General features: G+C 37.1%; 2 protein-coding genes across 7 annotated transcripts in view; one reads left to right on the top strand and one right to left on the bottom strand.

Annotated features, from left to right (window-relative positions):
• The window catches only part of DYRK3 (dual specificity tyrosine phosphorylation regulated kinase 3), a 36,453-nt gene extending 17,447 nt beyond the window's left edge, over positions 1 to 19,006 (bottom strand). The window contains exon 1 of one of the 3 annotated variants that reach the window (XM_070745554.1): positions 18,810 to 19,006. In XM_070745554.1, the coding sequence (XP_070601655.1) occupies positions 18,810 to 19,006 (197 nt within the window). Of the gene's footprint in view, positions 1 to 812; positions 931 to 18,809 lie in introns of those variants that run through there. The other 2 variants (XM_070745550.1, XM_070745553.1) reach the window with 2 other exon arrangements.
• On the top strand, positions 896 to 26,534 carry EIF2D (eukaryotic translation initiation factor 2D). 4 transcript variants are annotated; one of them, XR_011558556.1, is made up of 17 exons: positions 968 to 1,266; positions 2,984 to 3,174; positions 4,356 to 4,439; positions 6,057 to 6,147; positions 6,453 to 6,560; positions 8,473 to 8,768; positions 10,775 to 10,892; positions 13,777 to 13,822; positions 16,373 to 16,476; positions 16,818 to 16,961; positions 20,455 to 20,613; positions 22,036 to 22,125; positions 23,610 to 23,705; positions 24,561 to 24,681; positions 25,223 to 25,397; positions 25,752 to 25,828; positions 26,346 to 26,534. XR_011558556.1 is itself a non-coding variant. In XM_070745544.1 (16 exons), the coding sequence occupies exons 1-16, from the start codon at positions 1,211 to 1,213 to the stop codon at positions 26,414 to 26,416; spliced, it is 1,950 nt and encodes a 649-aa protein (XP_070601645.1). In that variant the 5' UTR covers positions 968 to 1,210; the 3' UTR covers positions 26,417 to 26,534. The 4 variants fall into 4 exon arrangements, 2 of the variants coding, with proteins under 2 accessions (XP_070601646.1, XP_070601645.1); XR_011558557.1 differs by lacking the exon at positions 16,818 to 16,961; XM_070745544.1 differs by lacking the exon at positions 25,752 to 25,828.
• Positions 26,535 to 26,630: the final 96 nt, after the last annotated feature.

Below are 26,630 nucleotides of genomic sequence, written 5' to 3'. Positions count from 1 at the left end.
TAAATTTCACATGTTGTCAGTACATTCAACTTTGTACAGACCAAAGTATTCAGTGAGAATATTTCATTCATTCATTCAGATCTAGGATGTGTTATTTGAGTGTTCCCTTTATTTTTTTGAGCAGTGTATTTTTGCTGATAATGAAAAGGGAGACTAGTATAGATCTATGTCAAGCTGTTTTTGCTGTCATCAGCTAACCAAATCCTTACTGGGATTTGAACATGGGGAGTCTGCCTGTAAGGTAGTAGCTTTAACCTAGAGTCTAGACCACAGATTCTCCTCCTCTCAGCCTGTGTGTATATATATACAGTATACACACACACACGTTTATACATATATAAACCTGTATGTATGTATGTGTGTATGTGTTTTTGTGTGTGTGTGTGTATATATATATATATATTGTTCTGAGTAGATAGATAGATAGATAGATAGATAGATAGATAGATAGATAGATAGATATAGATATCCTAGTCTTCCTTTTCAAATTCAGCAAAAACATGTGACATATATATGTCACATGTTTTTGCTGAATTTGAAAATGAAGGGAGACTAGGATAGATCTCTCTCTCTATATATAGATAAATATACATATATGTACACACACACACACACATGCATACACACACGTATACATATATATACATACATACATACATACATACATACATACATACATACATACATACATACATACACATAATAAATATAATAAGTATAGTATTAGTATTGTGTGTTTTCAGATTCCCACTGAAGTAGAGTTTAATCCTCCTTAGCTGCTCCAACCAGTTCATGACATAAGTTTCTCCTACCAATTTCAGCAGAATTAAACGGCAGCGATCTCGGGAGACTCGTCTGAACTCCTAACTCCCATTGAAACAGCGTAGCCGAAATCGAAGCAGATCGGACCCCGCCGGAAGTGTAACCGATTCTACTGCGGCATCTTTGCCGCTGAGGTCACAAGAGCAGGAAATAGTAGTCGTACCAGCTGTAGGAATAATCCTGCAATTGCTCCACGGACTCCTTTCGTTGCAGTACCGCACTATGGCTGCGCCCATGTGACGAAGGGAGATTTCTATGCAGATCTTTCCAGGCAATCAATGGGTCCCCCTTTGTAAAGCACAACCCACCCACCCCCCTTCTTGGGGAAATCCACGATCGGCGGAATTGCAAGGTCTTCCAGAAACGGAGTCTTGGCATCTCTTTAAATATGTTCGTCAAACCTTTCAGGGTGAAATCCAACACCGCTATCAAAGGTTCCGATAGGTGAGTTTGCTTTTCTTTCATTTCAAGGCGTTTTATATTCTTGGGAGTTGTAAATCGGGATGTTTTCAGGTCGACCACAAGGAGCAGTTTTAATGCGAGCAAGCCTAAAGACTCTTTCACACGATAATGACGCGGTTTTGAAATTCTGCGGGGAATTGAATGCCTGCTTCAGCGTAACACGTAATAGATAATAGATACAAACATACCAAGGTACAGCATAATAGATACAAACTAAATGTAAATCGCTGCAAACTTGACTGCATAAAATATTACTTCAGCAACAGAGTGATCAGTGCCTGGAATTCACTACCTGACTCTGTTGTTTCTTCCCCCAGCCCCAAAATTTTCAACTTTAGGTTGTTACTCTACAGTTGAACTCCCCCCTCCCTTTCTAAGAGGTCTGTAAAGGGGCTTGCATAAGCGCACCATTGTGCTTACCTGTCCTGTCCTATTATCCTTTTTATCACTTCTTTATACTTTGTTATGTTAATACAAACTATAATTCTATACTTGTTTGACAAATCAAATAAATAAATAAATAAACAAACAGTAAATAAATAAAGCAAACTTTGATCATTTTCCTTACAGACATCATGGAAAGATGGATGGTCAACAGAAAAAAAGTGATCTGATTGTTACTCCAGCACTGCATACAGTATGAAATTAAAAGGAATGTTGGGCTGAGATTTTGTGTTGACAAAACAACTTTCTAAATACTCGTTATTAAATGATATGTAATTATCTAATCTTGCCATCTTTAAAATAAACATTACAATCCTAATTTACAAAAGACAGGATAGAAATAACATACTACTTTCAGAAATGTTTCTATATTTCCTATAAAGGAAATGTTCTACCTTTTCAGATAATAAAATCCTTATCTTTATAACTCTATAGTATCTGACTCAACATTTTTCTTTGTTAAAGGGATTATTTGGGCTTTATATCTGATATTAGAGTTTAGAAATTGATTGTATTATTTGAACCAGTAAGATTATTTTTCAGCTCTCAATATTTGATGTTCTTTTAAAACTGGTATTCTTCAAACTGCTTTTCTTTATCTTATTCACTATTTGCTATCATGAAGGAGATTTCCATTCAAAAGACAATTCAGCGACACTTTATCATTAAAAAATTGCAATAAATAGGTAGTTCTTGACTTACAACCATTTGTTTAGTGATAGTTAAAAAAAAAAGACTTATGACCATTTTCTCACATGATATTTGCAGCATCCTATGATGACATCATCAAAATTAAATTCCATTGACAGTTGCAATGTCCTGAGATCATATGATCACTTTTTGCAACCTTCTGAAAAGCAGAGTCAATGGGGAAGCCAAAGTCACTTAACAACTCTGTTACTAAATTAACAACTGCTGTGATTCAATTAACAACCTGACAAGAAAGATTGTGAAATAGAGCAAAACTCATTTAATAACTGTCTTGCTGACAACAGATATTTTGGGCTTTGGAATTTTAAAATAACTTTTAAAATGTTATAGCATACTTAGGATATTTGTATATTTGAGCTGCTTGGGTGGATAAATAGACAGAATGAGGATAAGAAAACAAGTATTAATAATGTACAGTACTACTAAAAACATCTCCTAATCTTTTATATGCATATATATAGCTAAGTGCAGATTGAATGACATGGTATTCCAGGGATGACTATTTCTTGATATGTAGTAACAAGTATAAAATTAACAATTGCAGGAGGAAATTACGAAATGATGTTGCAGCAGTATTTCCCACCCTGACTTCAGAACAACTGGCTGAAATTGTGCCAATGAAAGAGGAATTGAATATTATTAAAATATATACTCATAAAGGAGAACTTGTCACAGTCTATGCCAATGGCAAAAATCCTATCCTTTTTGAAATGGAGAAAATGCTATATCCAACAGGTACAACAGATATTCCAGTGAGCATTTGATGTTGAGAATTGTAATTTTTGAGTTTCTTTTTTTTCTTTTTGAATAAGTTACTTGATCATTCTGACCCTTGGTTTCTATCTTTAAAAACATTGGTCCAATTACTTCCTAGTTATAGCAATGAAATTTCAAAAAGTTTAATTGCAATTAAGCAATTAAACATAGTTTGTTGTAACTCTTCTGAAAATGTATATTTGCTGGTGAGTGAAAAGAAGGAATTTTGCAGATTGTATGAGGATATGATTAGGTTGATTGGAGGTTTAGTTTTTATGTAAGAATTGTGATGATAGTAGTAGATACATGCAGGTAGTCCTCACTTAACATTTTAAAACCATTTTTAAAACTGGTCAAACTCATGACAGTCATGGAATTGGTGCTTGATCACCAGTAACCATCTGTCATAAATGATAGCATCACCTCATCCCCCCCCCCCATCACAAGACCTATTGGATGAATCATCTTGATAACTGGTCATGGCATTTTGTAGTCACATAACCATGATTTGTGATGATTGAGTTTGGGATTTTTTGCCAAATTCTGGGGAAAATACACACACTCTCAAATGACTAGATTTGCTTAATTACAGCAGTGTTTACTTAATGATGGTTAAAACAGTGGAAAATTATTTCTGGTCATGGGAGGGCCTGCTCCTATGACTGCAACAACTTACAACCATAATCCTGGGGTCAATTACAGACATAAATCAAGGATTACCTGTATTTTATTGTTGTGCTCAACATTTTCTGGCTTGAAACCACTCCATATTTACTATTTGATTGTGGTAAATTAATCTATTTACCCTAAGTTTTAAGCATCACAATTTCTTCAAATATAATAGGCAACTATAGTTTAAATAAGCCATGATGTTTATGCCATAAACAACATGGTACAAAAAAGGAAGCATGATTGTACAGATCTAGCTAATCAATGTCAGCCTTCTATTGTTACATTTAGAAGTTTTAAATATTTTGTACTCAGTCCTTTGTATGAGGTAAAGTAAAGCTAATGCTAATGAAAAGTTGAAATGAGAGTCATTTGGATATGCCCTTCATTTTTCTAGTAATTTCTTTTTTTCATTTTACATTATACAAGACTGAGGAGAAATAAATATTAGCAAAACATTTAAAAACTATTTTCTTTTCTCTTTGGGGCAGTGTATACTTTGTGGTCTTATCCTCACCTTCTCTCTGCCTTTTCTACTTGGCCACCTGTGATGCACAAATTAGTAGGAGGTGCAGGTAAGGAAATGGATTGAAATCTGTTGGGCTGTTTATCTGCCTTTCTGCCTTCAATATTTGGCTTGTACCACTATTGATCTGAACATGCTTATTTGAAAGAAGGGGTTTTTGAAATACAATTAAGTATATTCGGCGGGACCCAGGGGAAGAGCCTTCTCTGTGGTGGCCCCGGCCCTCTGGAACCAACTCCCCCAGAGATTAGAATTGCCCCCACCCTCCTTGCCTTTCGTAAGCTACTTAAAACCCACCTCTGCCATCAGGCATGGGGGAATTGAGATCCTCTTTCCCCCTAGGCCTTTACAATTCTATGCATGGTATGTATGTATGTATGTCTGGTTTTTATATTAATGGGTTTTTTATCGTTTTCAGAATTAGATTACTATTGTACACTGTTTTATTGTTGCTGTTAGCCGCTCCGAGTCTCCGGAGAGGGGCGGCATACAAATCCAATAAATAAATAAATATTCATCCTTTTTTTTTTTACCATTAATTGATAGTTTTAGAAGAGCTTTGGGGAAATTCTCTTATTAAACCTTAACGAAGGAAAATAAAAGATAGTCAGTCTGATTTGACACTCTCTCTCCCCCTCCACACACATAATTTTCCTTGGTGACTTTTGAATGCCTTCCTAGATAACACTTCTGATCCCTAATTGTATTTTTTAGACACTAAGCAATCCCTTTTTAATCTCTTAGCCATGATCTTTTTGTTTTGCTTTCCTTTCTCCTAATAAATAAATCTAATACAAATTCTTAAATTATACAGAGATTCTTGGTTTGTAACTAATAAATGCTGTGTCAGAATTGCTGAACTGATAGTGGTGAAAAAACTCAAAGGCACACTAGGCTTATACACATAATATCCTAACCATGCTAGTGTTTGTTTATAGTGCTATACCAGACAACCTGAAAACAACAGCCAATATTCCAGTTCTCATATTATCATTTTAACAGTATGCAGTTGTAGAAGCTATGCAGTTACTTTCCTATTGTGTGTGTGTTATTTTGAAGTATGCAAACCTTTTGGCGAACACTTCCTGTCTGTTTTTTGAGAAGAGGGAGGGAAATTCTGATTCAGTGACCTAACCAATAATGAAACCTATTGTGGTCTCTGCATCTTTTTGTGCATTTGGAAGGGTTGAAATATATACTCAGGAATAGTCCATATGCTGCAGATGCACTAATTCCAGTTTGCAGTTGTTTCTGCTTCTGGCCCTGTAATCTTGAGCCAATTACTCACCCTTAGCGGTAGGAAGGAGGCAGTGGCAAATTACTTCTGAAAAACCTTGCTTTAACTAAACAGAAGGATAAAGTTATTTCAAGGTACAGATTACATAGATACAGATTTAACATCAGATTTGATTCCAGGCATCACGTTGAACATAGTATCTTTTGGTGTCATGTGAAGATCACTCAGCCAAAATAAGATTTGGATAAAATAAAAGATTGTGCTAATAACTTTTAGTTACATTGCTGAAGAGATGATAACTTGCTATGAAATGTAGTTTGCATTTTATTACTCATGTAATATTTTTCTTCTTGATTGTTTAGTACAGGAAATTGTGAGAGGTTACTTGAATATTTGTTCTCTTGAACATATTATGTTTCTTCACTACAGACTTAATGCTTCCAGGAGTTATAATTCCCAAATGTGGTCTTCCCCAAGTAAATCGAGGTACTCTCTGTGCTATTACCTTGTTGGAAAACAGGTATGATTTCTAGAGAAAATTAAGGCTAAAAAGGTTAAAGAATTCTTATTTTTATATTCTAGAAGGTTGGCTATGGCCTTAGAAAAAGATAATTATATATCTCAGACCAAGGCTGTATTTCTGGATATTTTAAATTTTTGACATCTCATTTTATTTTATGTTATCTACCCTATTTTATTGGTATCGGTATTGCTGTGCTAAATTACATAAGGTGCTCACCAGTCAAAATTTTATTAGTCTTGGAGCTGTTTTAAATGGAGTAATAATTTGTCTTAAGCATGTTACATTCTTTTGTCTTTTTGCAGAGCCCCTGTGGCCATTGGAACAGCTATTATGACAACCTCTGAGATGGTAGCAGCTGGAATGAAAGGAAAGGGTTTCACAGTGCTGCACACTTATATGGATCACCTATGGTGAGGACACAGAGAAATTTTAGAGAATGTTCCAATTCAGAAGTAAAGCTGTTAGTTTTGGCACCATATTAATTCAAGACTTGGGTCAGCTGATTTCTGGACTCTAACCTGACTATAGATAATCCTAAATTCGACTACAACTGAGCCCCAAATTTCTATTGTTAAAGAAAGGCAGTTGTTAAGTGAGTTGTGCCTCATTTTACGATCTCCCCCCCCCAATTGTTAAGTGAATCACTGCAGTTACTAAGTTATTAAGCAAATCTGGCTCCATCCATTCCTTTTTGTTTGTCAGAAGGTTGCTGGGAAGATTACAAATGGTGATCACATGATTCCAGAACAATGCTGCTATCATAAATACCATATTTTTCAGACTATAAGATGCACCTACATTAACAGGAGGAAAACAAGAAAAAAAATAGTTTGGGGCCTCTGTCTGTCACGTTTTCAACTTTCCTGCCCCCCAGAAGCACTCTACAGTGCTCCGCATGGGTCTGTTTTTGGTGAAAATGGGACATGCAGAACACTACAGTGTGTTTCTGGAGGCCGGGAATGGCCAAAACACAACATGTGGAGGGCTCAGGAGCCCAAAAACGGCCCTTTTTAAAGCAAAAATGGGCCATGTGGAGCAGTGCGGAGTGTTTTGGGGGGGGGGGCGTGGCAGGTGAAAACAGAATGTACAGAGAGTTCGGGAGGCCAAAAACACCTGTATTTGGTCAATAAGATGTATCTAAATTTCCACCCATCTAAAAGGTAGGAAAGGTGGTGTCTTATACTCCCAAAAATATGGTACATGCCAGTTGCCAAGAACCCAAATTTTGATCACGTAACCATGGGAAAGCTGCAGTCATCATAAATGTGAAAACGGGATAAATCATCTTTTTTTTGAGCTGTGATAACTTCAAATGGTCACTAAATGAATGGTTGTGAGTTGATAACTACCTGTATATTAAATTAGACTGTATTAGATTGTATTAGAATAATCAACTTGTACATCAGTTTATAGGTTGTGGCTTTATTTCAGCCATGTTAAATCAGCTTACGTTTGCACTTTCGAACAATAAAAGGAAAAGGTTTTCAGTATATCATCAATTTGGAGGACAGTGACATCTCAGTGTTTCTTTTCATGAGTAGCCTCTAATTACATTAGCACTGCTAGTAACATCAAATTACAACAAAAAACATGGCATTTGTTTCTAGTCTTATTTGAACCTCGCTTCTAAATTGGGCCTTAGCATTATTATTATTATTATTATTATTATTATTATTATTATTATTACTTATTAGATTTGTATGCAGCTGTTTGGTAATATCTACTCTTTTGTAACCCTGTAATATTAATATGGAGTTGGATACAGCATTGCCCCTAAGTTTTGTCCTGCCCTACTAAGAAACACATTTCCTTTCCCTCTTGCATTAAGTTCTAGAATAAATTGTATGTGCCACTATGAGATAGATGCAGGTTTTAATGGTGCCATTGACTTCATAATATTAAGATGTTCACCTGAATTGCACTGCCTTGCTTGTAGATGCAATTCGAAAATATATCTGTAATTTTCAGACACAAGATTTCTGTGATTTCAGGCCACATTCAATTAATATTATAAAATGTGCATGTTTATATTTATATTTATATGCTGCCCTCTCCAATGGGACTTTTGTGCTTGGTTACTCAGATAAAGTCTTGAATTGGCTTTAGAAGTATCTTGGTCCTTTATACTGGTCTTATTTCAACTATAACATTTATGGGATCAGATAGTTACTATTATTCTGATTTTTCTGAAATAGGTATTACATTTTAAGTAGACTTGTTTCCATGACCTCTTTTTCCTGAAATAGGGATTTGGAGTAAGCCTTTTGGCATCATACAGAATATGCTTTATCACATTATGTATTTTCTTTTTAAATTCACAAGGGCAATAGGTGACAAATCAAGCCCACCTACAATACCCCCTTTAGAAATAGAATCTTCAGAGATGGTAGCCGGAGAAGAAGAGGAACAGATAAATGAAGAAGAGGAAACGCCTGAAAGCAGCTTCTTTCTTGATCCATCCTTGCAGATGGACATTGAACATCTCAACTTAGAGGAAGACAATTCGTGTGGTATTATAGGTGAAGAAGAGGAACTCAGTCAAAATGATGCTGCTGAAAAGACTCAAGAGAATGAACCAAATATTTCTCAGGAGGTGGAAGATAACAGAAGTCCACAAGGTATAATTAGAGATTTGCACAGAAATAGATTTACTAGATGCAGAAAGTAGCTGCTTTGTTTATGTTATTGCTTTTCAACTTTTTCACAGATTGTATCACTTTTAGGACAAATTCGAGTACCACTGGTCATTTAGCAATGTGTCAAAAACTTGTTTTTCCAAAAAAAGAAAAAAAGTGATAAAGTACAGATAGTCCTTGACTTACAGCATTTTACTTAGTAACTGTTTGAAGTTACAACTGCACTGAAAATATTGACTTATGTCCATTTTTGACACTTACAACCATTACAGCATGCCCATGGTTATGTGATTTACATTTGGATGCTTGACCTCTAACTCACATTTATAATGGTTGCAGCGTCCTGGAGTCACGTGAACCCTTTTTGCAATCTTCTGACAAGCCAAGTCAATGGGGAAACCAGATTCATTTAACAACCGTGTTACTAATTTAACAACCGCAGTGATTCACTTAACAGGGTAAGAAAAGTTGTAAAATGGGACAAAACCTGTTTTAACAAATTTCTCATTTAGTAACATAAATTTTGGGCTGAGTTGTGGTTATTGTAGCTTGAGGACTATCTGTACACCCACCTATCACACTTTTAATGGGAAACTTGTCCCTGTTTCTCTGACATTGATCTTTGTACTCCTGGCTGGAGAATGCGTATTGATAGAATTAAGTCAGATTCCAGCTGAAGACAATTCCAAACACAACAAACCTGGAAATAGTGAAGTTAAAGAATTGCTCACACAGGTTGCGTGTTCACAAAATTACAGCTTAATGAAGCAATGCGCCTGCTCATGCTTGCATGACAGACCAATTCCTGAACCATTCAGAACCAGATCCATATACAGTAGTACCTCTAGATACGAGCTGCTCTACATGCGAGTATTTCAAGATACGAGCCACGAGGGGAGAGACATTTCTGTTCTAGTCCCGAGCTCAAATTTGGGATACGAGCTGAGCGTCCACTAGGTGGCGCAAGAATCCTTGCTTTTCGTTATCTCGGAGGGGAAAAACAACGTCTAAAGTTATTTGTTCCAGATACGAGTTGCCTCGACATACAAGCTCCCTTCTGGAACGAATTATGCTCGTATCTAGGGGTACTACTGTATTACCAAACGTTAAAACATGGCTGGCTCTTGAAGCCACCGGTAGCTTTTCCTGCACTCTGCTTTACAAATCCCAAGCGATCTCTTTGCACAGAGGTCAGGGAATAAGGAAAGCTCAGCAGATTGCAGCAGCTCCTCCTCCACTCCCTAGAACACGGTAGACTAAAAGAAGAGGAAGCCCACAAGAAACACGAGCAACATCTTCCTGACCATCCCTAGAAAGGAAACTTTTGAAATCATGCTCGAGAATCAGGTTCTTGAGTAAATATGGTAAATAGAACGTAGGCAGAAGAGATATATCGTATTTTTCAGAGTATAAGATGCTCCTTAATTTTGGGAGAGGAAAATAGTGGGAAAAATCTGCCTACCAGGTATTCATCTACATAGCATCCTTAGTCTGGTCAGCTTCAGCACATTGTTTTATCCCCTGGTTAGGGTTAAAAAAAAAACTTATTCAGAGCAAGTAGCAATGAAAAAAAATCCTGCAAAGGCTTAGGGCTGGAAAAAACCTTCGGAGAGAGTAGCAATGAAAATGTCTGCAAGCTGGTTAGATTGTTAGTGCCTTGTTAGGGTTAGGAAAAAAGCTTCAAAAAAGCTACATTCCGCCGCCCCCAAATTTTCATTTTTAAGGGGGGAAAAGTGTGATTTATACTCTGAAAAATACGATGTTATTACTTTTACGAGAGATAGCTTATTGATTTATTTTCATTTTTTACTTTATAGCTCTACAATTTTATTTAAAAATTACATAAAATCATTATTTGAAATCACGTTAGTGGTGTAATGCTAGTTAACATAGAAGCATGAATTAATTAGAAGTGACTTTATATACAAACTAAACAATATTGGATTGTGTATGGAGCCCATTGAGGTGCCCAATGTTACTTTTTACAGAGCAAATGGACGCCCTGCTTTATCAGTGTTTCTTTCATGCCTTAAAATGTAAAGTGAAGAAGTCAGAGCTCCCCCTGCTGACCAGCACATTTTTGCGTAACTACATGTTTTCCTGCTGGTAAGTGTTTATTATTTGTTTTATGTATTAAATTTTTACACCACCTATCTCACTCTGGGTAGTTTACACAGCATAATATAGCAATCTAAACACATGACTAAAAACACAATTCAAAAACAAAATTAAACAAGTGAAGTGATAAAAGTGAAAATCAAAGTCAAAGAAACCATATCTAACATAATAGTAAGTATAATACAATGAACTTTTGTAGGCTGATAATTAAGAATACTTCAGAGTTCTCAAAATGTGATCTGCAGACCCCTGGGATCCCAGAGGCCCTTTCAGGGGATCCACAAAGTCAAATAGATAAATATTTTAACATTTGACATATTGATAAATACAACCACATATATCAAAATTCTTTGGAATCCTCAATCATTTTTAAGACTGTAGCATTGGGGATGCATGGGTCTTGCGACTCATGATAGAATTTACCAGTCCCGTCCCCCCTCTAGCTGGTTATTCCGGTACCCGGTTCCAACCAATGCCATCAAAAGGGCTTTGATGGGGGCAGAGATCCCCCACCTTCTAGATATTTCAGCCATAGAGAAGATGCCTCCGCGAGAGGAACAGCTGTGATTCTATTTCATCCTTCTCCTCGTTCCCAAGAGCTCGGGGGAGTGGGGAGAGCCATACTCGAAGTAGCTCAATGTACATACACATAGCGTACAAGCATTTCAAGATGAAATCCCTCAGGTCCATATTAAGATGCATCAGGCAGGGAGATTGGCTCACATCAATAGATCTCAAGGAGGCCTACCTCCACATACCAGTATGCCTGTCACACAGTCAGTTCCTGAGGTTCTGTTTCACGGGGTCTCCCTTCCAGTATCAAGCCTGCCATCGGCATCCAGAACATTCACCAAGCTCCTTGACATGGTGGTAGCGCACCTCAGGACTTGTCCAATCTTCCTCCACTGCTCTTTGGGCAATATAATTATTCAGTCATCTTGGCCGCAGTGCGCTCACAAGGACCTGCTGTTCACTATTCAGACGTTACAAGCTCACAGTGAATTTTCCGAAGTCTCATCTCATGCCCATCACCTTGCTCCTGCATTTTGGGGCGGTTATCAAAACCGAGACTTGCAAGATTTTCCTGTTACCAGACCACCATGCCAACATAGTTTCTTTGGTGGAACTGGTGTGTCGATGACACCAAGTGTCCCTAACTTTGTTCTCCCAGCTGTTATGGATGTTCATCTCGTGCACAGATGTGGTCCCATGGGCAAGACTGCATGCTCAGACTTTATAGTGGAGCCTGCTTCCCTTTCAGCAAACGCAGACCAGCAATTCTACCACACTAGTCAGGGTTCCAGCAGCTGTCTGCCATTCACTCCGCTGTTGGTTGTCCCCGGCTTCTGAGAGGGGCTGCATTTTCAAGGAGCACAGATAGTAGTCTGTTTGGGTGGGGGGCTCCTGCCCAATCCCAGGTGGCCCAGAATCGCTGGCGACTGTTAGACTTGGTCACTTCCGTGGCTTGGGCCATGCAGGCATCTATTGAGGGTATCTGTCGAGCAGCCACATGGACTACTACATCTCCTCTCATCAGACATTACAATTGGATATATTTGCCTCATTCGAGGCAACCTTCATCAGGAGGGTACTTCAGAGGGTCTGCCCCGCCTCTACTCCCTGGACTGGACTGGCCCACCTGAGACTTAAGCTTGGGTATATCCCTTGTTTGAACTCTCCTTAGCAGCGCACAGAAGTAGCATTGGCTTACCTGAAAAGTCTTCTCTGCACTGCAGGGAGAGTCCAAACCCATCCTGGCTTCGGGGTCTGGGGTTGCTGAATTTTGGCTCTCATTGTACTTCTTATATGGACATACATACCTTCGTTGAAAAACTGAATCACAGTCGGTGGAGCAGAGAGAGAGAAGAAGGTGTTTAATTCAATCAATTTACTGAGTCCCCATGACAACTGATTGAAGTTAACCCTTGCTTGGACTCTCCCCGCAGCATGCAAAGAAGACTGTTCAATGCTACTTTTCAAAGTCTAGATGCGTGCTTTTCAAATTTGGTACTTTTAAAATGTATAGACTACAATTTTCAGAATTCTCAGGCTAGCAAACTGACTAGGGAATTCAGGGAATTGAAATCCAGACACCTTAAAAGGGCAAAATGTGAAAAACACTGATCTTGAATAGTATCTTTTAAAAATCTCTGTAGCTTGCAGTAGAATTGGCATATGGAGCCAAGACAGTTAATTCCTGTTTAGTCCAGTTCATTCTATTCCAGTCAATTTTACTTTCCCAGATCCCAACCAGGCTTCTTTTTGTCCCATTATTTGAAGTAGAAATACCACTGATTAAACTTGGAATTATATGTATGTAAAGTATGCATTTCTATACTGAGTGAAGTTCTGGTGATTCTCAGCTTCTTGTTATCTGCAGCATGGTTTAGAACAATTAATCATGAAGGTTGCAAAAATTCACAGCTGACCTTTGAGCATTCAGACAGTGAAAATTCTTGTGTTGGGGAATTTTATCTGTAAGCTTCCTTATATGTAAGAGTATTCTGAATTAAACCAGATCCTTTAACTGCACCTGAGCATGCAGGAGCTCCTTTATGCTGTATATAATGATATTCGGGATTAAGCCAGACTGTTCAAGAGCAGTCCTGTACTGATTAATGGATTGAAGTTATCTTGGAGTTTATGCTAGCTAAGGATATTTTTTAAACAACAACAACAACACCATGTTCTGGTAAAGTATTTATAGTAGGAGTCAAAATCCTTTGCGCATAAAAGACTCTAAACCACAGAAATTGTAATTAAATGAATCAATATATTAATTTAGCAAGGATGTTTTTCTAGTTATCTTATTCTAGATGATGCAAATTATGTTTGTTTTGTAATTATTTTTCCCCCTTTCATTTATTAATAGTCCAAAAGATCAACAACTGGATATAAAGAAATCTAGCTACAAAAAGGTGAATAGTTATTTCTTTGCATATTTATGAAGTTTGCATTAACAAATCATTTGATTTAATATTGTGGGGATTTTCTTGGGTGGCCTACTTCTCATATTTATGTTCTAACTTTGCTGGGTGCCCTCCCGCATCCTTTTTAATATCTGCACGGAACAGATGGGAGAGGCCATTGGTTGGGTTCAGAGTGATTTATTATCAAAGTTATCATTTATTTATTTATTATCAACACTCAGCAACACATCTCTGTCCCCAGTTGTCCCAATGAAACCGTCAAGGTTCTTTCCCAGTAGTTTTGGCTCTCCTAGATGCATGAGTTTCAGAGTTTCCATTTTATTTCTGGGTCAAATGGCCCTATCCCACTCAGATGTGGTGCACAATTTGGGGGTTCTCTTGGATTCCTTCTCATAGGGCAGGTCACAGCTATGGCCAGAGGGCTCCCAATTAGTTAATGCTCTATATAGCATAGGATCAGGTAACCTGAGGGGCTACCTTTTCCCAAGAATATCAACATGTCCTGTATGTTCCCAGGATATGCTTCAGATTTCTCTTGGACCTAGGAAGCATGCCTTTTTGTGGTTATCCCTGCTCTCTGGAATGCTCCCTCCCTCTGATATACGGTAGACCCAGTGAAGGGCCGCTCTTCTTACCTGCTACCGGTGCTCCCTTGGAGGCCGTCGCGGTTGTGCACGTGCCCATCGGTCAGTGGCATGCCTGTCAGCGTGAGATTTGACTTCTGCGCATGCACAGCAAGCCAGATCTCATGCGAGAGCAAGATTTCGGCTATTTCTGCCTATATTTTTGCTTCCACGCATGTGCAGAAGCAAAAAAAATGGTGAAAATAGCTGAAATCTCACTCTCACGTGCATCCTTGCCCAAGATTTGGCTAGCTGTGCGTGCACAGAAACCAAATCTCACATGGGGGCGCGTCAGGGGCGCATCCGGGATTTTCCTACCGGAGCCGCGCACCTTGAAGCACCGGCTGCTGCCCATCAGTGGGTAGACCCCAATTCTTTTCATGTTTACAATAACCATTAATGCCTGGCTTGTCTCTCAGACATTAGATACCAATTAACTGGGAGTCCCCACCATGATGGTTTTTGTTGCGTGCTTAATTATCATTTTACATTTTATAATTTAAATTTCTATATTGTCTGTTTATTTTTGTATGGTTTTCTTTGGTTCCCCCCCCCTTACTGATTTTTTAAAAAATGCTGTATGCCATCCAGAGTCACACGCTGCTTCACTTGGGAATCCGTGTACATTTTAAAAATAAATAAATAGGCTCATGTTTAATCCATTCTAAGCCTTAGAAATTTATTGGGTGCCTGGGCTAGTTCTGTCTCGTTGTCTCTCTCTCTCTCTCTCAACCCAAACTCCCTGATAGGGTGGTGGTTGTCTAGATAAAATGGAGAATGACCCCCATGCAAGACATGTTGAATCTTACAGAAAAGGCAAATATATAAATCTAACACAAATACATAAATTTAGGGCATGATGGAAGTGAACAATGGATATGACATATAGATAAATTTGAATTATTTTGGATCATATTGCAATCCTGAAATATGCTCAGAATTAAATCTCACTACATGCAGCAAAAATGCCATTTTATGACTTCAGTGGAAACCTGAATCAAATAAGTAAGTCTGATATCATTTCATCTCTATCATTGACTATGCAGTGTAGATAATTTGGAAACCTATCTAAAATTATAGTTGAAATATTTGAAACATAAAACATAGATTTTGCATCAGCATGCAAATTCACGGATTTAAAAAGTGTAAGGGTTAGAGTTAGGGTTAGAATTTGCTAAAATAATATTAGATTTTCAAATCAGTATTTTAAAAATACAATACAGTATTTGTAGTATTAGTTACTGTACATTATGTCTCTTGTAATTCATTCAGTTGTATGCACTAAATGGTCTATGTGGGTCAAGCAACAAATGAATGGATTGATTTGTACTTTCCCATTGATTTTTGTAAATGGTTTGAGTCACGGCAATCTTTTTATTGTAACAACATTGTAAGTTTTCTTCTACAGCGTTGTGAAAAAAAGTGTGTTAAGAAATTTGTCCTCTCCCCCACCTCTTTTCAAGACATACAATCTGGGATAATTCCAATTTAGGAAGGAGATTAACAATATATTTTGTACTCATAATATTTCCAATAATGTCTCTTCAATGTAAATAGCTTTCTCTGTATTATTTTACTTATTCATATCTTTTTAGCAAGAATTTAAGAGTTACACATTCTTATAATTTGAAGACATCTATTCAACTGATGTAGATTTTAGTATACTGCCATTGCAGCAAGCTTAAAAAATTAGTCCGTGTTTATTGTAGCCCAAAGAACTTCCCGATATTGTTATGAACAGACTACTAACAGCCTTTGCTTGTATTATCAAGTCTTCCTCTTTTTTCATCGAATCCCCAAGTCTGCAGTGAAGAGTGGACATTCCTTAGGCAATATCCCTTTTTCTTTGCATTGTCTTATGGCTGATATTGTTATTTCGTCCCAATATTCAATTTTAAATATTTTTCCCTCTTAGTTCTCAAAATTTTTGCAATCAGTGCAACAGCAGAAGATTCTCCAGGTGAAAGAATTGAATAAGGGTGTGGAAAGTATTGTGGAAGTAAATTGGAAACATGAAAGGTGAGCCTATGAATCATATAACTGCAAACTTTGGGGGGGGAGGAAGTAGACATTTAAATATGGCAGCCCCTGATGCTTCTCTGAGCTTGGTTGTTTTCTTGCAGAAATAGAAAAAAAACCCATTTCAAATTGTGGTCATGTGACCATGAGACACTGCAACCAGTTCTATAAAATACAAACCAGTTGCCAAGCTCCCATAATGCAATCATATAACCCTGGGGGCAATGGCAGTCATAATACTGAGGATGATTAATGATCCTAAGAATTATTTTGCTAGCACCATATATAAAACCATAGCTATTATGCAATATTTATAAATTTTACTAAATGTCCTATCTTAGGTACAGTAGTCCCTCGCTATACCGCGCTTCACCTACTGCGGCTTCACTTCATCGCGGGTTTCTGAGGAAGTTGATCGGCAGATTTAAACAGCCCGCCAAACTCGATCGGCAGGTTTTTCAAAAAAAAAAAATATATCTAAAATTGTAAATACTGTATTTAAATACTGTATCTAAAATAAATACTGTGTGGGAAGGGTTTATAAACACTTAAAACAATGAAAACTTACCAAACAATTACAATATAAATACTTAAATAAGTACTATCAGTCGATAAATTCCCCATCGCGGATTTCACCTATTGCGGCCAGGTCTGGAACGTAACACCAGCGATAGGTGAGGGACTACTGTATTATCATATACACTGACCTCTTTGAAACTACTGACTGGTTCTTCCATGGATTGCTTTATTTCTCTAGATATAGTCTATTGACATTTGTAGCTTTCAAACTTGATAATGACTTGAGTGCTAATATAAATTTATTTTCTAATATAGAAGGTCTTATAAATAAGGAATACCTTCTAAGGCAACATGGTAGTTGACAATACTAAATAATAAATCTGTGCTGTAAATATAGTAGATATAGTAAATTATAATAGTTTGCCATTGCCTTTGCATTTCCTCCCCATAGCTTCCTTGGCTAATTTGATCATCAGCTTCCAGCATCTTTTTATATCGCTGCCACCTTGTGCCCTGTTGCTTGTTTTAGTTGGGTTATTGGGAGGACCTTCATGGTTTTGGTAACTTTGCTAGAATATGTACTCTTGGAATATACTCCCAACATTCCATTGCCGTGACGAGGCAGCAAATCAGATCTTGACGGGGATTAAAAAGATTGGACCAGACTAATACTAAATGCTTTCTCAGGTATTTAAATCAACATGTTACAATTATGCTGAACATCACGAACCGTAGAGCCATAAATCTCTATATTATATTAGAGGTGAAGGGTCAGCAATATAGCAACAGCCAGGCTCTTTAGAAGCATTTATATTTTCCCCACAACCAACACTTTAAAAAAAATCACAATGTTTGGAATTAAAATGTGACAATTTTGAAAAGGGGGCATCTGAGCTACCACATAACAGTGCTTTGCAAACAGAAATATTTATCAACCTAAATATTTACCACGCATTGTTTATCCAAGTGATGCTTTCACCATTCCATTGCTGCATCAAAAGAGGTAAATTTTTGGAAACCTCATTCTAGTGCATTCTTTAAAAAAAAAAAAAAAATCAAGCTCAAACTTTGGAAACCTCAGTTATTTTACTGGTAAGATACTCTACACCAGTGTTTCCCAACCTTGGCAACTTGAAGATATCTGGACTTCAACTCCCAGAATTCTGGCAGTTGAAGTCCAAATATCTTCAAGTTGCCAAGGTTGGGAAACATTACCCTACACAACAGCCTGCCACTGCTACCATAGTTATTACCACTACTTTACATATGTGTGGCCATGCCATTGAGCCAGTTGATTTGATAGTAGTCAATTTCTAATGGGATTAAATGATTTCTGCATTACTTTCAAAATGGATAATTTGGAAGTGGTGCAGAAACTATTGTAATGGTAACTGTAATGGAACTATGCATTTGAAATATGTGCAAGATTTAAAACTTTATAAACAATGATATTTAGTGAATATGAAAGGGCATTTAACTTTCTTGCAGTCTGTAAGTGTTAACAAACAAAGATATTAGTGGCATATGCTCAGCCATAAACTGTGTGTCAGCTGTTATGCATTTGATACTTGGAAAAGTTGGGAATGCCTGCAATCTAGATACATAGTACATCTAACCTATTTTGTGTACTGTCCCAGCTTCTGAATATGTCAGTGATTATCCCTGATGTACATAGTGATAATGAAAAGGAGAAGTAAATGTTTGAAATGGAAAGGTTTGCCTTCTACTCTTCTCTTCCTTTAGTATCAACACACACCCTCCACGTATGTCATCTCACTCGTTTCATGTAAAAGCTGGAACTTGGGCGTGCTTACCTGTCATCTCTCCCTATTGCTGCCCATGCTCTCTTCGCAAATCTTCCTCCTACTTCTGCTAAAAGTGGCAGTGGATTAGTGTGGATAAAGATGCATTGCAGCCCCTCTTCGCCTTTCTCCTCGGGAATCATCTCTGAAGCGGTCGACTTCTTGATTCTGGGCTCTTGGATTTTATTTCCTACAGGAAATTCTATCATGTTTCCTCCCCCACCCATCTGTGGTGTCACATAAATATAGCATTATTAAAATTTACATTTTACAGAAACTTTGATGAGATCTTACTTGTGCTACACCTTGGGAGATGTGATATCAGGACTTTCTGTATTAATTTGATAGAATAGGCAAGGCTGCGCATTAGCTCTGTCATAATAGTACTTGTGATGTCAAGGAAGTTGACTGAGCATGTATAGGAGGATCCTTTAAATTTAGCTTTAGATAAGAAATTAACTAGAAGTGACTTGTGTTGTGGCCCATCCATGTCCTGCTCAGCTGATCACGGATTTTGAGGATCAAGAGATGTGTGTGGGCTTTAATTCCTGCTGGCTTCTAGCCTAGACCGAACAACACGCAAGAAGATGAATAAAATGTACCTATCTATATATTTTACAGCAGAAATAGATTTCATTAGAATGCAGTCCATAACATTTTATTAAATTATTTTAAGAGCATTCATAAGTGCTGGTTTAGTTAGGTTTCTCTCCCCCTCTCCCAAATCCTTACCAGACTGGTTTGGGACCTTGTGAATTCTTTCTGTCTCCTTAAATATATATTCAGAAATCCAAGATTGCCATTTTCTAATATATCTGACAGTTTCATATACCCTGCTTATATGTACTGAATGCTTTCTTTATTCTGGTTCTCTTTCTTTACTAAATCAAAGAGTAAAGTTTAGCTCTTCTGCTGCGGTGGTGTCTAGGAAGTTGCTAGGTAATAAGTATTTTAAATTTCTTATGGATTGATTTATTTGTTCTAAATAGAAATCATACAAAACAAAATTTATGTTTTACCCATGATAGAATTTCATATAGAAAGGAAAATAAGCATTGAAGAGATAACAAAAGTAAAATATTAATATCCTAAATAAGACCAAGTTTAGAAAAGATACAAAACTGAGTTAAATTTTTTATTTTAAGAACTGTGTATTGTGTGTGAGAATATATTCCTAGTTGGTGGCATATGAACAATAATATAGTGGTTTAAAAACCCTAAATTAGAGATCCTAGCTTGCATAGCATGTTATCAGTATATTTGGAATAAAATTGGAGTTTGTGCTTGTTGCACACAGGCAAAACCTATTTTAGCAAATGCAATGTGTGGCTTGGGTATGGCTTGTAACTAGTTAATCTTTTTTATCTTGTTGAAAAACATTATGTGAAATGCATGATTGACCAAAACCATCATAGGCAGGAGAGGGCAATAAAAGAGTGGATCTTGGAATCTTTTTGATTTGTTGCAAGAACAAAAAAGGTTCCCACTTTTACTTCTGCCATGAGATTTTATATAGCAAGACTAGTTTACAATGTGTACTTTCTGTTAAATCAGAAAGCTAAGATATTGCATTGATTAGTTTTTGTGTTTCGGATCTAATCATTACAATAGGTCTCTGGTTAAATGTATGAAAATAAAATTTCTCTCTGCATTTCAGCATTAGATCCTTCATTGTCCCTGAAACTTCAACATCAGAAATGTCTGTCCAAGATTGTAAAGGGGATGACCAAGAACAACTGTACCATCCTCCTGAAATTATACCACTTTATGGAATCTCATCAAAGATGGCCCCATTGTTTCAAGAATCTGGATATAAGTAAGGAATATAAGAAATCAGCCTCTTTGTATTCCATAATATTAAAATACCATCTTATTCTTTAATACAATGGGCCAGGAGTGTTTGGAGATGGCTACACCCCACTGTTTAAAGGAAAGAGTTGTGCCATTGTGTATGTGTTTGAGTCACTCAGATTACAGAGTTAATTTAGATGTTTTAGGCAAAATTAGAATGGCACAGCTAGACCTCATCAGTAGTACAGTGATACCTCATCTTACAAACGCCTTGTCATACAAACTTTTCGAGATACAAACCTGGGGTTTAAGATTTTTTTGCCTCTTCTTACAAACTATTTTCACCTTACAAACCCACCACAGCCACTGGGATGCCCCGCCTCCGGACTTCTGTTGCCAGCGAAGCACCCGTTTTTGCACTGCTGGGATTCCCCTGAGGCTCCCCTCCATGGGAAACGCCACCTCTGGACTTCTGTGTTTTTGTGATGCTGCAGGGGAATCCCAGCAGGGGAATCCCAGCAGCACAAAAACGGGCACTTCGCTGGCAATGGAAGTCCAGAGGTGGGGTTTCCCAGCGAGGGGAGCCTCAGTGAAACCACAGCATCGCAAAAACACAGAGGTCTGGAGCATAGTTCCCTCTAAGCTGAGCAGGTGAGCAATCGCTCACTTAAAAATCATCATCAACTCAGAGTTTTCCAAACCTGCCCAGAAGCCGAGAGGGAAATTTTATTATTATTTCTGTGTCGCCCAGTCCCAAAGGGACTGCCGCTCAGACACTATACTTTTCCGCCCACCCCAAAAAAAATTTAGAGAGAACACTGGTCTGGAGGTGGGGTTTCGAGGACTTGGTGTTTTTGCAATGCTGCAATTTCACTGATGCTCCCTTCGCTGGGAAACCCCACCTCCAGACGTCTGTTGTCAGCAAAGCGCTTGTTTTTGCGATGCAGGGATTCCCCTGCTGGGATTCCCCTGCAGCATCACAAAAACACAGAAGTCCGGAGTGGGGTTTCCCATGGAGGGGAGCCTCAGGGGAATCCCAGCAGCGCAAAAACGGGCGTTTTGGCTGGCAAAAGGGGTGAATTTTGGGCTTGCACACATTAATTGCTTTTCCATTGATTCCTATGGGAAAAAATGTTTCGTCTTACAAACTTTTCACCTTAAGAACCTTGTCCCGGAACCAATTAAGTTTGTAAGACAAGGTATCACTGTATTTGTATAAGTTTGAAAAATACCAGGAAAAATAATTAAAATGTTAATGCTTTTGGAATGCCAAGCTAATGTGTGTGCTTTGATTGTACTATTTCTTCCATATTTTGCCTTTTAATTAAGAGAATGCCAACTATATTGGGAAATCTTTAGAAAATTTTCAGTTTGCAAGAGCAGGATATTTGCAATTGTTTTCATAATTCAACTTCACAACTAATAAAGTTCTCTTTTTCCCCCCCAGGAAAGGCCATACGCTCTCCAGCAGTGAAGTGAGAAGTGTGATAATCAGCTATGTGAAGGCTAATGAATTGGTTGATGAAAAAAACAAAAAGTACGTAAGAAATTAAACCACTGAGCATAGAGATCAGAATATTTGCTTATTGGCTCTATACAATTGGAATGAAATGATTACACTGAGATTTTATGATATAGCTTTCTGAGCTCATATATTTCAACAGAGCAGGGTGTGCACGCGCGCATATGCAGGAGAGGGCATGGGTTTGGGCATACACACTAACAAAAAAAGGTTTGTCATCACTAAAATCTCTACGTCGTCACAAACTAATTAAGTCCAGCCCCTCTTGCATTCCATAGACCATTATCCATTGCCAAAATAATACAAATAATTTGTTGAGTACAGTGTTCCCTCAATTTTCGCGGGATGCGTTCCAAGACTGCCCGCGAAAGTCGAATTTACGTGAAGTAGAAATGCGGAAGTAAATACACCATCTTTGGCTATGGACAGTATCACAAGCTATCCCTTAATACTTTAAACCCCTAAATTCCCATTTTCCATTCCCTTAACAACCATTTACTCACCATTATTACTGGTACTCACCATTGAATAAGACACTTAGTGATCCTGATATTTATAAACATAATTATTTATTAACAATAATTTTTTTTTTGTTATTTAATTTGCAAAAATTATTAGTTTGGTAATCACATAAGACATCATCGGACAGGAAATACCGTGGTATAGAAAAAAACCCACGAAGTGTTTTTTAATTAATATTTTTTGAAAAACCGTGGTATAGGCTATTTGCGAAGTTCGAACCCGCAAAAATCGAGGGACATTATGTACATTCCTGTGCATAAGTATGAATAGTAATAAATCAGTTTAGTTGGAACTTCATGTGCGGTCCTGGTCTTTCATGCCTGGCATGGGCATTGTGAACTTGTACTCTTAATTTAGCAGCTAATTAAATCAGAAAGTACTTCCTCAGGTTTAGATAGTGCCATCAACAATAAACTTGATTCATTAATAGGTTTGCAAATTAATAAGTTTGTTATTTTAATTATTATATACACTTTCCCCAGCAAGTATTCCACAGATTAGTAACTTGTAATTGACACAATCTGAAGTTAGTTGGGGGAAAGATCAAAAGCAACATGAGAAAATATTATTTTACTGAAAGAGTAGTAGATCCTTGGAACAAACTTCCAGCAGACGTGGTTGGTAAATCCACAGTAACTGAATTTAAACATGCCTGGGATAAACATATATCCATTGTAAGATAAAATACAGGAAATAGTATAAGGGCAGACTAGATGGACCATGAGATGGACCAAGCTGTCAGTCTTCTATGTTTCTATGTTTCTATCTAGTTGATAATTGTTTACCTTGGCTAGAAGAAGTCTTTATCTTTCTTTAATTTACCTTTCTAAACTGCAAAAAGTAGGTGGCAAGACCCTTGTTATTTGTAGTTCCCATAAATTTAAACCAAGCTGGTACAATAAAAATTAAGTGTTGCACAGTATTGACATATTATTCATCATTTTCATGGTGAAAATGTGTTTCTTTTTTTATCACAGCTTTGTAAAGGTAAATCCGATTTTGTGTGACTGTCTGTTGGACAAAGCAGAGCAACATGAAATCTCAAAACTCAAGTGGGATGATCTCATCAGCAGGTGAGGGAAGATAGTGATGTTTTATATATTATATATTCGACATAGGCTCTCCTTATAAAGTATATCTACCTTCCCCAATCTTGAGTCCTCTCTATTGAGACCATAATTCAGGAATTTTCATTCAGCATGGCTGATTGCTTTACAATAAAGTGATGTTTGGAGAATAGCCAATGGCCAGTGGGAAAAGTAGTTGAAATTCTTCATTGGAAGGAAAACAAATCATATTGGCTGCATGGGCATACTTTTGAATTAGCTTTCCAAACTTTGCAAAAGTTGCAAAAGTTGCAGCAGCTTTAATGAAAGAGGTCAAGATGCTTCATTCACATTTTGTTTTAAATAAAGCACCTTACTCAGATGTTTTGTATTACTCCAAAAATTCTGTATGTTTCAGTAGGTACTATTTGACAACTGTTTGCAAGATAAGATTTTTTGTTGCCTACTTTTTAATTTTTGCCTCTTCAGCATAGGTTTCCCAATGTCTAACAGTGACAGATTGCTTTCCCTTTACTATAAAATAAATGGCCTGCTAAGAGAAATAATACACTAATAATACAATAATACATTTCTCTTAGCATAATACTATGTAATACATATGTTGTGAGCTGCCCCAAAACTATAGGGAGGGACGGCATACAAGTCCAATTAAATAAATAAATAAATTTCAAACCTAGAAATACGTTCTCGTTTCTGAAATATTTTTACTAGCATCATATGCTCAGGATTCAGCGTTCATGTACTAAATGGATAGACGTAGTTGGCAATTTTGGACACCAGGAATGGCTAAGCATAAATGTTGAAAGAACCATCTCATCAGCTTTTACTAGATAAGCTTAACATTTTCTAATTTACTGGCAGGTGTCTAAACAAACTAGAACCCTTCCATCAGGTAACCTTTTGGGGACAAGAACCTGTTGTGAGAAAAGGAAAAATTCTTCCAATTGATGTAACCGTAGCACAGAGATCAGCCAATAAAAAGGTAAGAGTCACAACTTCTGAGAAATCCCTACTGCATTTGTCCAGAATGTATCATCAGGAAAAAGGTTAACAAGCTTGCGTGGATCAAGAAATAATCAGTGTCACTTACTGGGTTATGACTGACTCTCTCCAGATATGCATCCATTCATTTAAGCAGCCAGATGTAATGATAACAACAATGCTTTAAATTTGTGAATCTTTTTGAATGTTCCATATTTCTGCATAATCATGACCTTAAATATGATGTGTTCTTCACATAAGTCTAAAACTAAATAAATTTAAAGAGGTTCATAAATTTTTATGCCCCTAATTTGCTGTCAAATTAGCATTTCTCAAGATATTTATGTTGATTTCTAAAGACATGTAAAGATATGATTAATATGCATGGTAAGATGATTTATACCTCCCCAACCCCCACAGCTTGAAAAGTGTCAATAAAGTAGAGCATATTCACATGATATCCTAAATTCTTACAGTAGATTGCCAGTTAGTGGCAATATTACAATTAATTTTGTAATACCCTTTTTTGTTTTGGTTACTAGGTAACAATAATTAAGAATCTTGAGCAGTATGGTTTGGACCCTCAGGTTGTTGCTAGCACCCTTCAGCAAAAGGTTCAAGCTAGCGCCACTATAGTTACAATCCCTGGAGCAAAGGACAGATCACAAGTCCAGATACAGGGCAATCAGACCAATCATCTTGCTAAACTGCTCTTAGGTAAGTATCTTTGGCATGCTATAATAGTATGAATAAATCATCCTCTTTGAATGAAAGGGGATTCCTGATGACTGCATAGGTAGTTCCATGTAGTTTTCTTGAAAGAACCTCAGAACTAGTTTGCCATTGTCCCCTTCTTTTATTTTTAAGTCCCCTAAAGATTACCATTCAAATACTAACCCAACCCTATGTGGTGTGTAAGACCAAGCAAAGTTGCTCAGGTGCTGCCACCTGCTGAGACACTGAGAATATATTCTCAATTTGCTTGTACGGTAATTATTTTTGTTCCTATTACTGGCATCAGAACAGAAAACACAATGTATCAAAGGGACATTTCTTTTTACTTTTGATCAGAGTGGAAACACATGAATGTGTGAATAGCAAGCAGTGATTCAAGAACTAATTCTGATGCCACTAAGAGGAACTTCTTTGTAAGTATATATACCAATTTGCCACCTTTCTAATGAACAGTGCATTTGTACAGGGCTACAAATTATGACCGGTTGATGGATTTGGGGGTTGTAACATTCATCAATTTTAAATGGTTATGATGAATTTAAAAGTATTTTTTAACACTTTAAAACAGTGTTTCTCAGCTTCCTCAACTTTTAAGATGTGTGGACAGATTGCTGATTGTGAGGTTCTGGAAGTTGAAGGCCACACTTTTTAAAGTTGCTGAATTTAGAAACACTGCTTTATGGTATGCACAAACATTGTTGCAAGTGCAGATATACTGTATAAATGAAAGCGGAGGTTATCTCTAAATATTGTTGAACTAGTTTCCAATATCTCTCACTTGCCTATGGTTGCAACATCTAAGAACCACTGATACGATTTCAGATTTTCAGGACATTTAAAAGGTCTTAATAAGCTGCAGTTCCTATTGTGTTGTAAATACTTTAGTGCTAAATGTAAAGTGACTAATATTAATATTTGATTCTATTGCAGAGGACTACCAAATACCTTGCAGTTATATCCAAGGTCTTCAGAAAGCATCAAAAACGGGGCGGAAAAAGTAGCCAAGCTTGTACTCAGATTGAGAGTATATTATAAATAACTTATTCAGTGGAACTGAATCCAAATGCCTTATACATAAACTATTTTTATTTAATAGATAAAATAAAGACTTTTCCCAGATACCTGTGAAGGGTTTTTTCCCCCAACGTATCTTTTTATTTATAACTCAGCTTTTACCAGAATAAGATACTAAAACTAAAAGCTAACTCTGTATAC

Source organism: Erythrolamprus reginae, chromosome 3 (genome assembly GCF_031021105.1).
Source record: "Erythrolamprus reginae isolate rEryReg1 chromosome 3, rEryReg1.hap1, whole genome shotgun sequence".
Lineage (NCBI taxonomy): Eukaryota > Metazoa > Chordata > Lepidosauria > Squamata > Dipsadidae > Erythrolamprus > Erythrolamprus reginae.
The sequence above is the reverse complement of the archived record's forward strand: the minus strand, read 5'-3'. Positions and strand labels throughout refer to the sequence as shown.

Coding starts and splice junctions, on each gene's coding strand:
- EIF2D (XM_070745544.1), top strand. CDS start 1,211: ATGTTCGTCAAACCTTTCAGGGTGAAATCCAACACCGCTATCAAAGGT. Junction 16,962..20,454: donor AAAAAAATATATCTAAAATT/GTAAATACTGTA, acceptor TCTGCATTTCAG/CATTAGATCCTTCATTGTCC. Junction 24,682..25,222: donor AGAGATCAGCCAATAAAAAG/GTAAGAGTCACA, acceptor TTTGGTTACTAG/GTAACAATAATTAAGAATCT.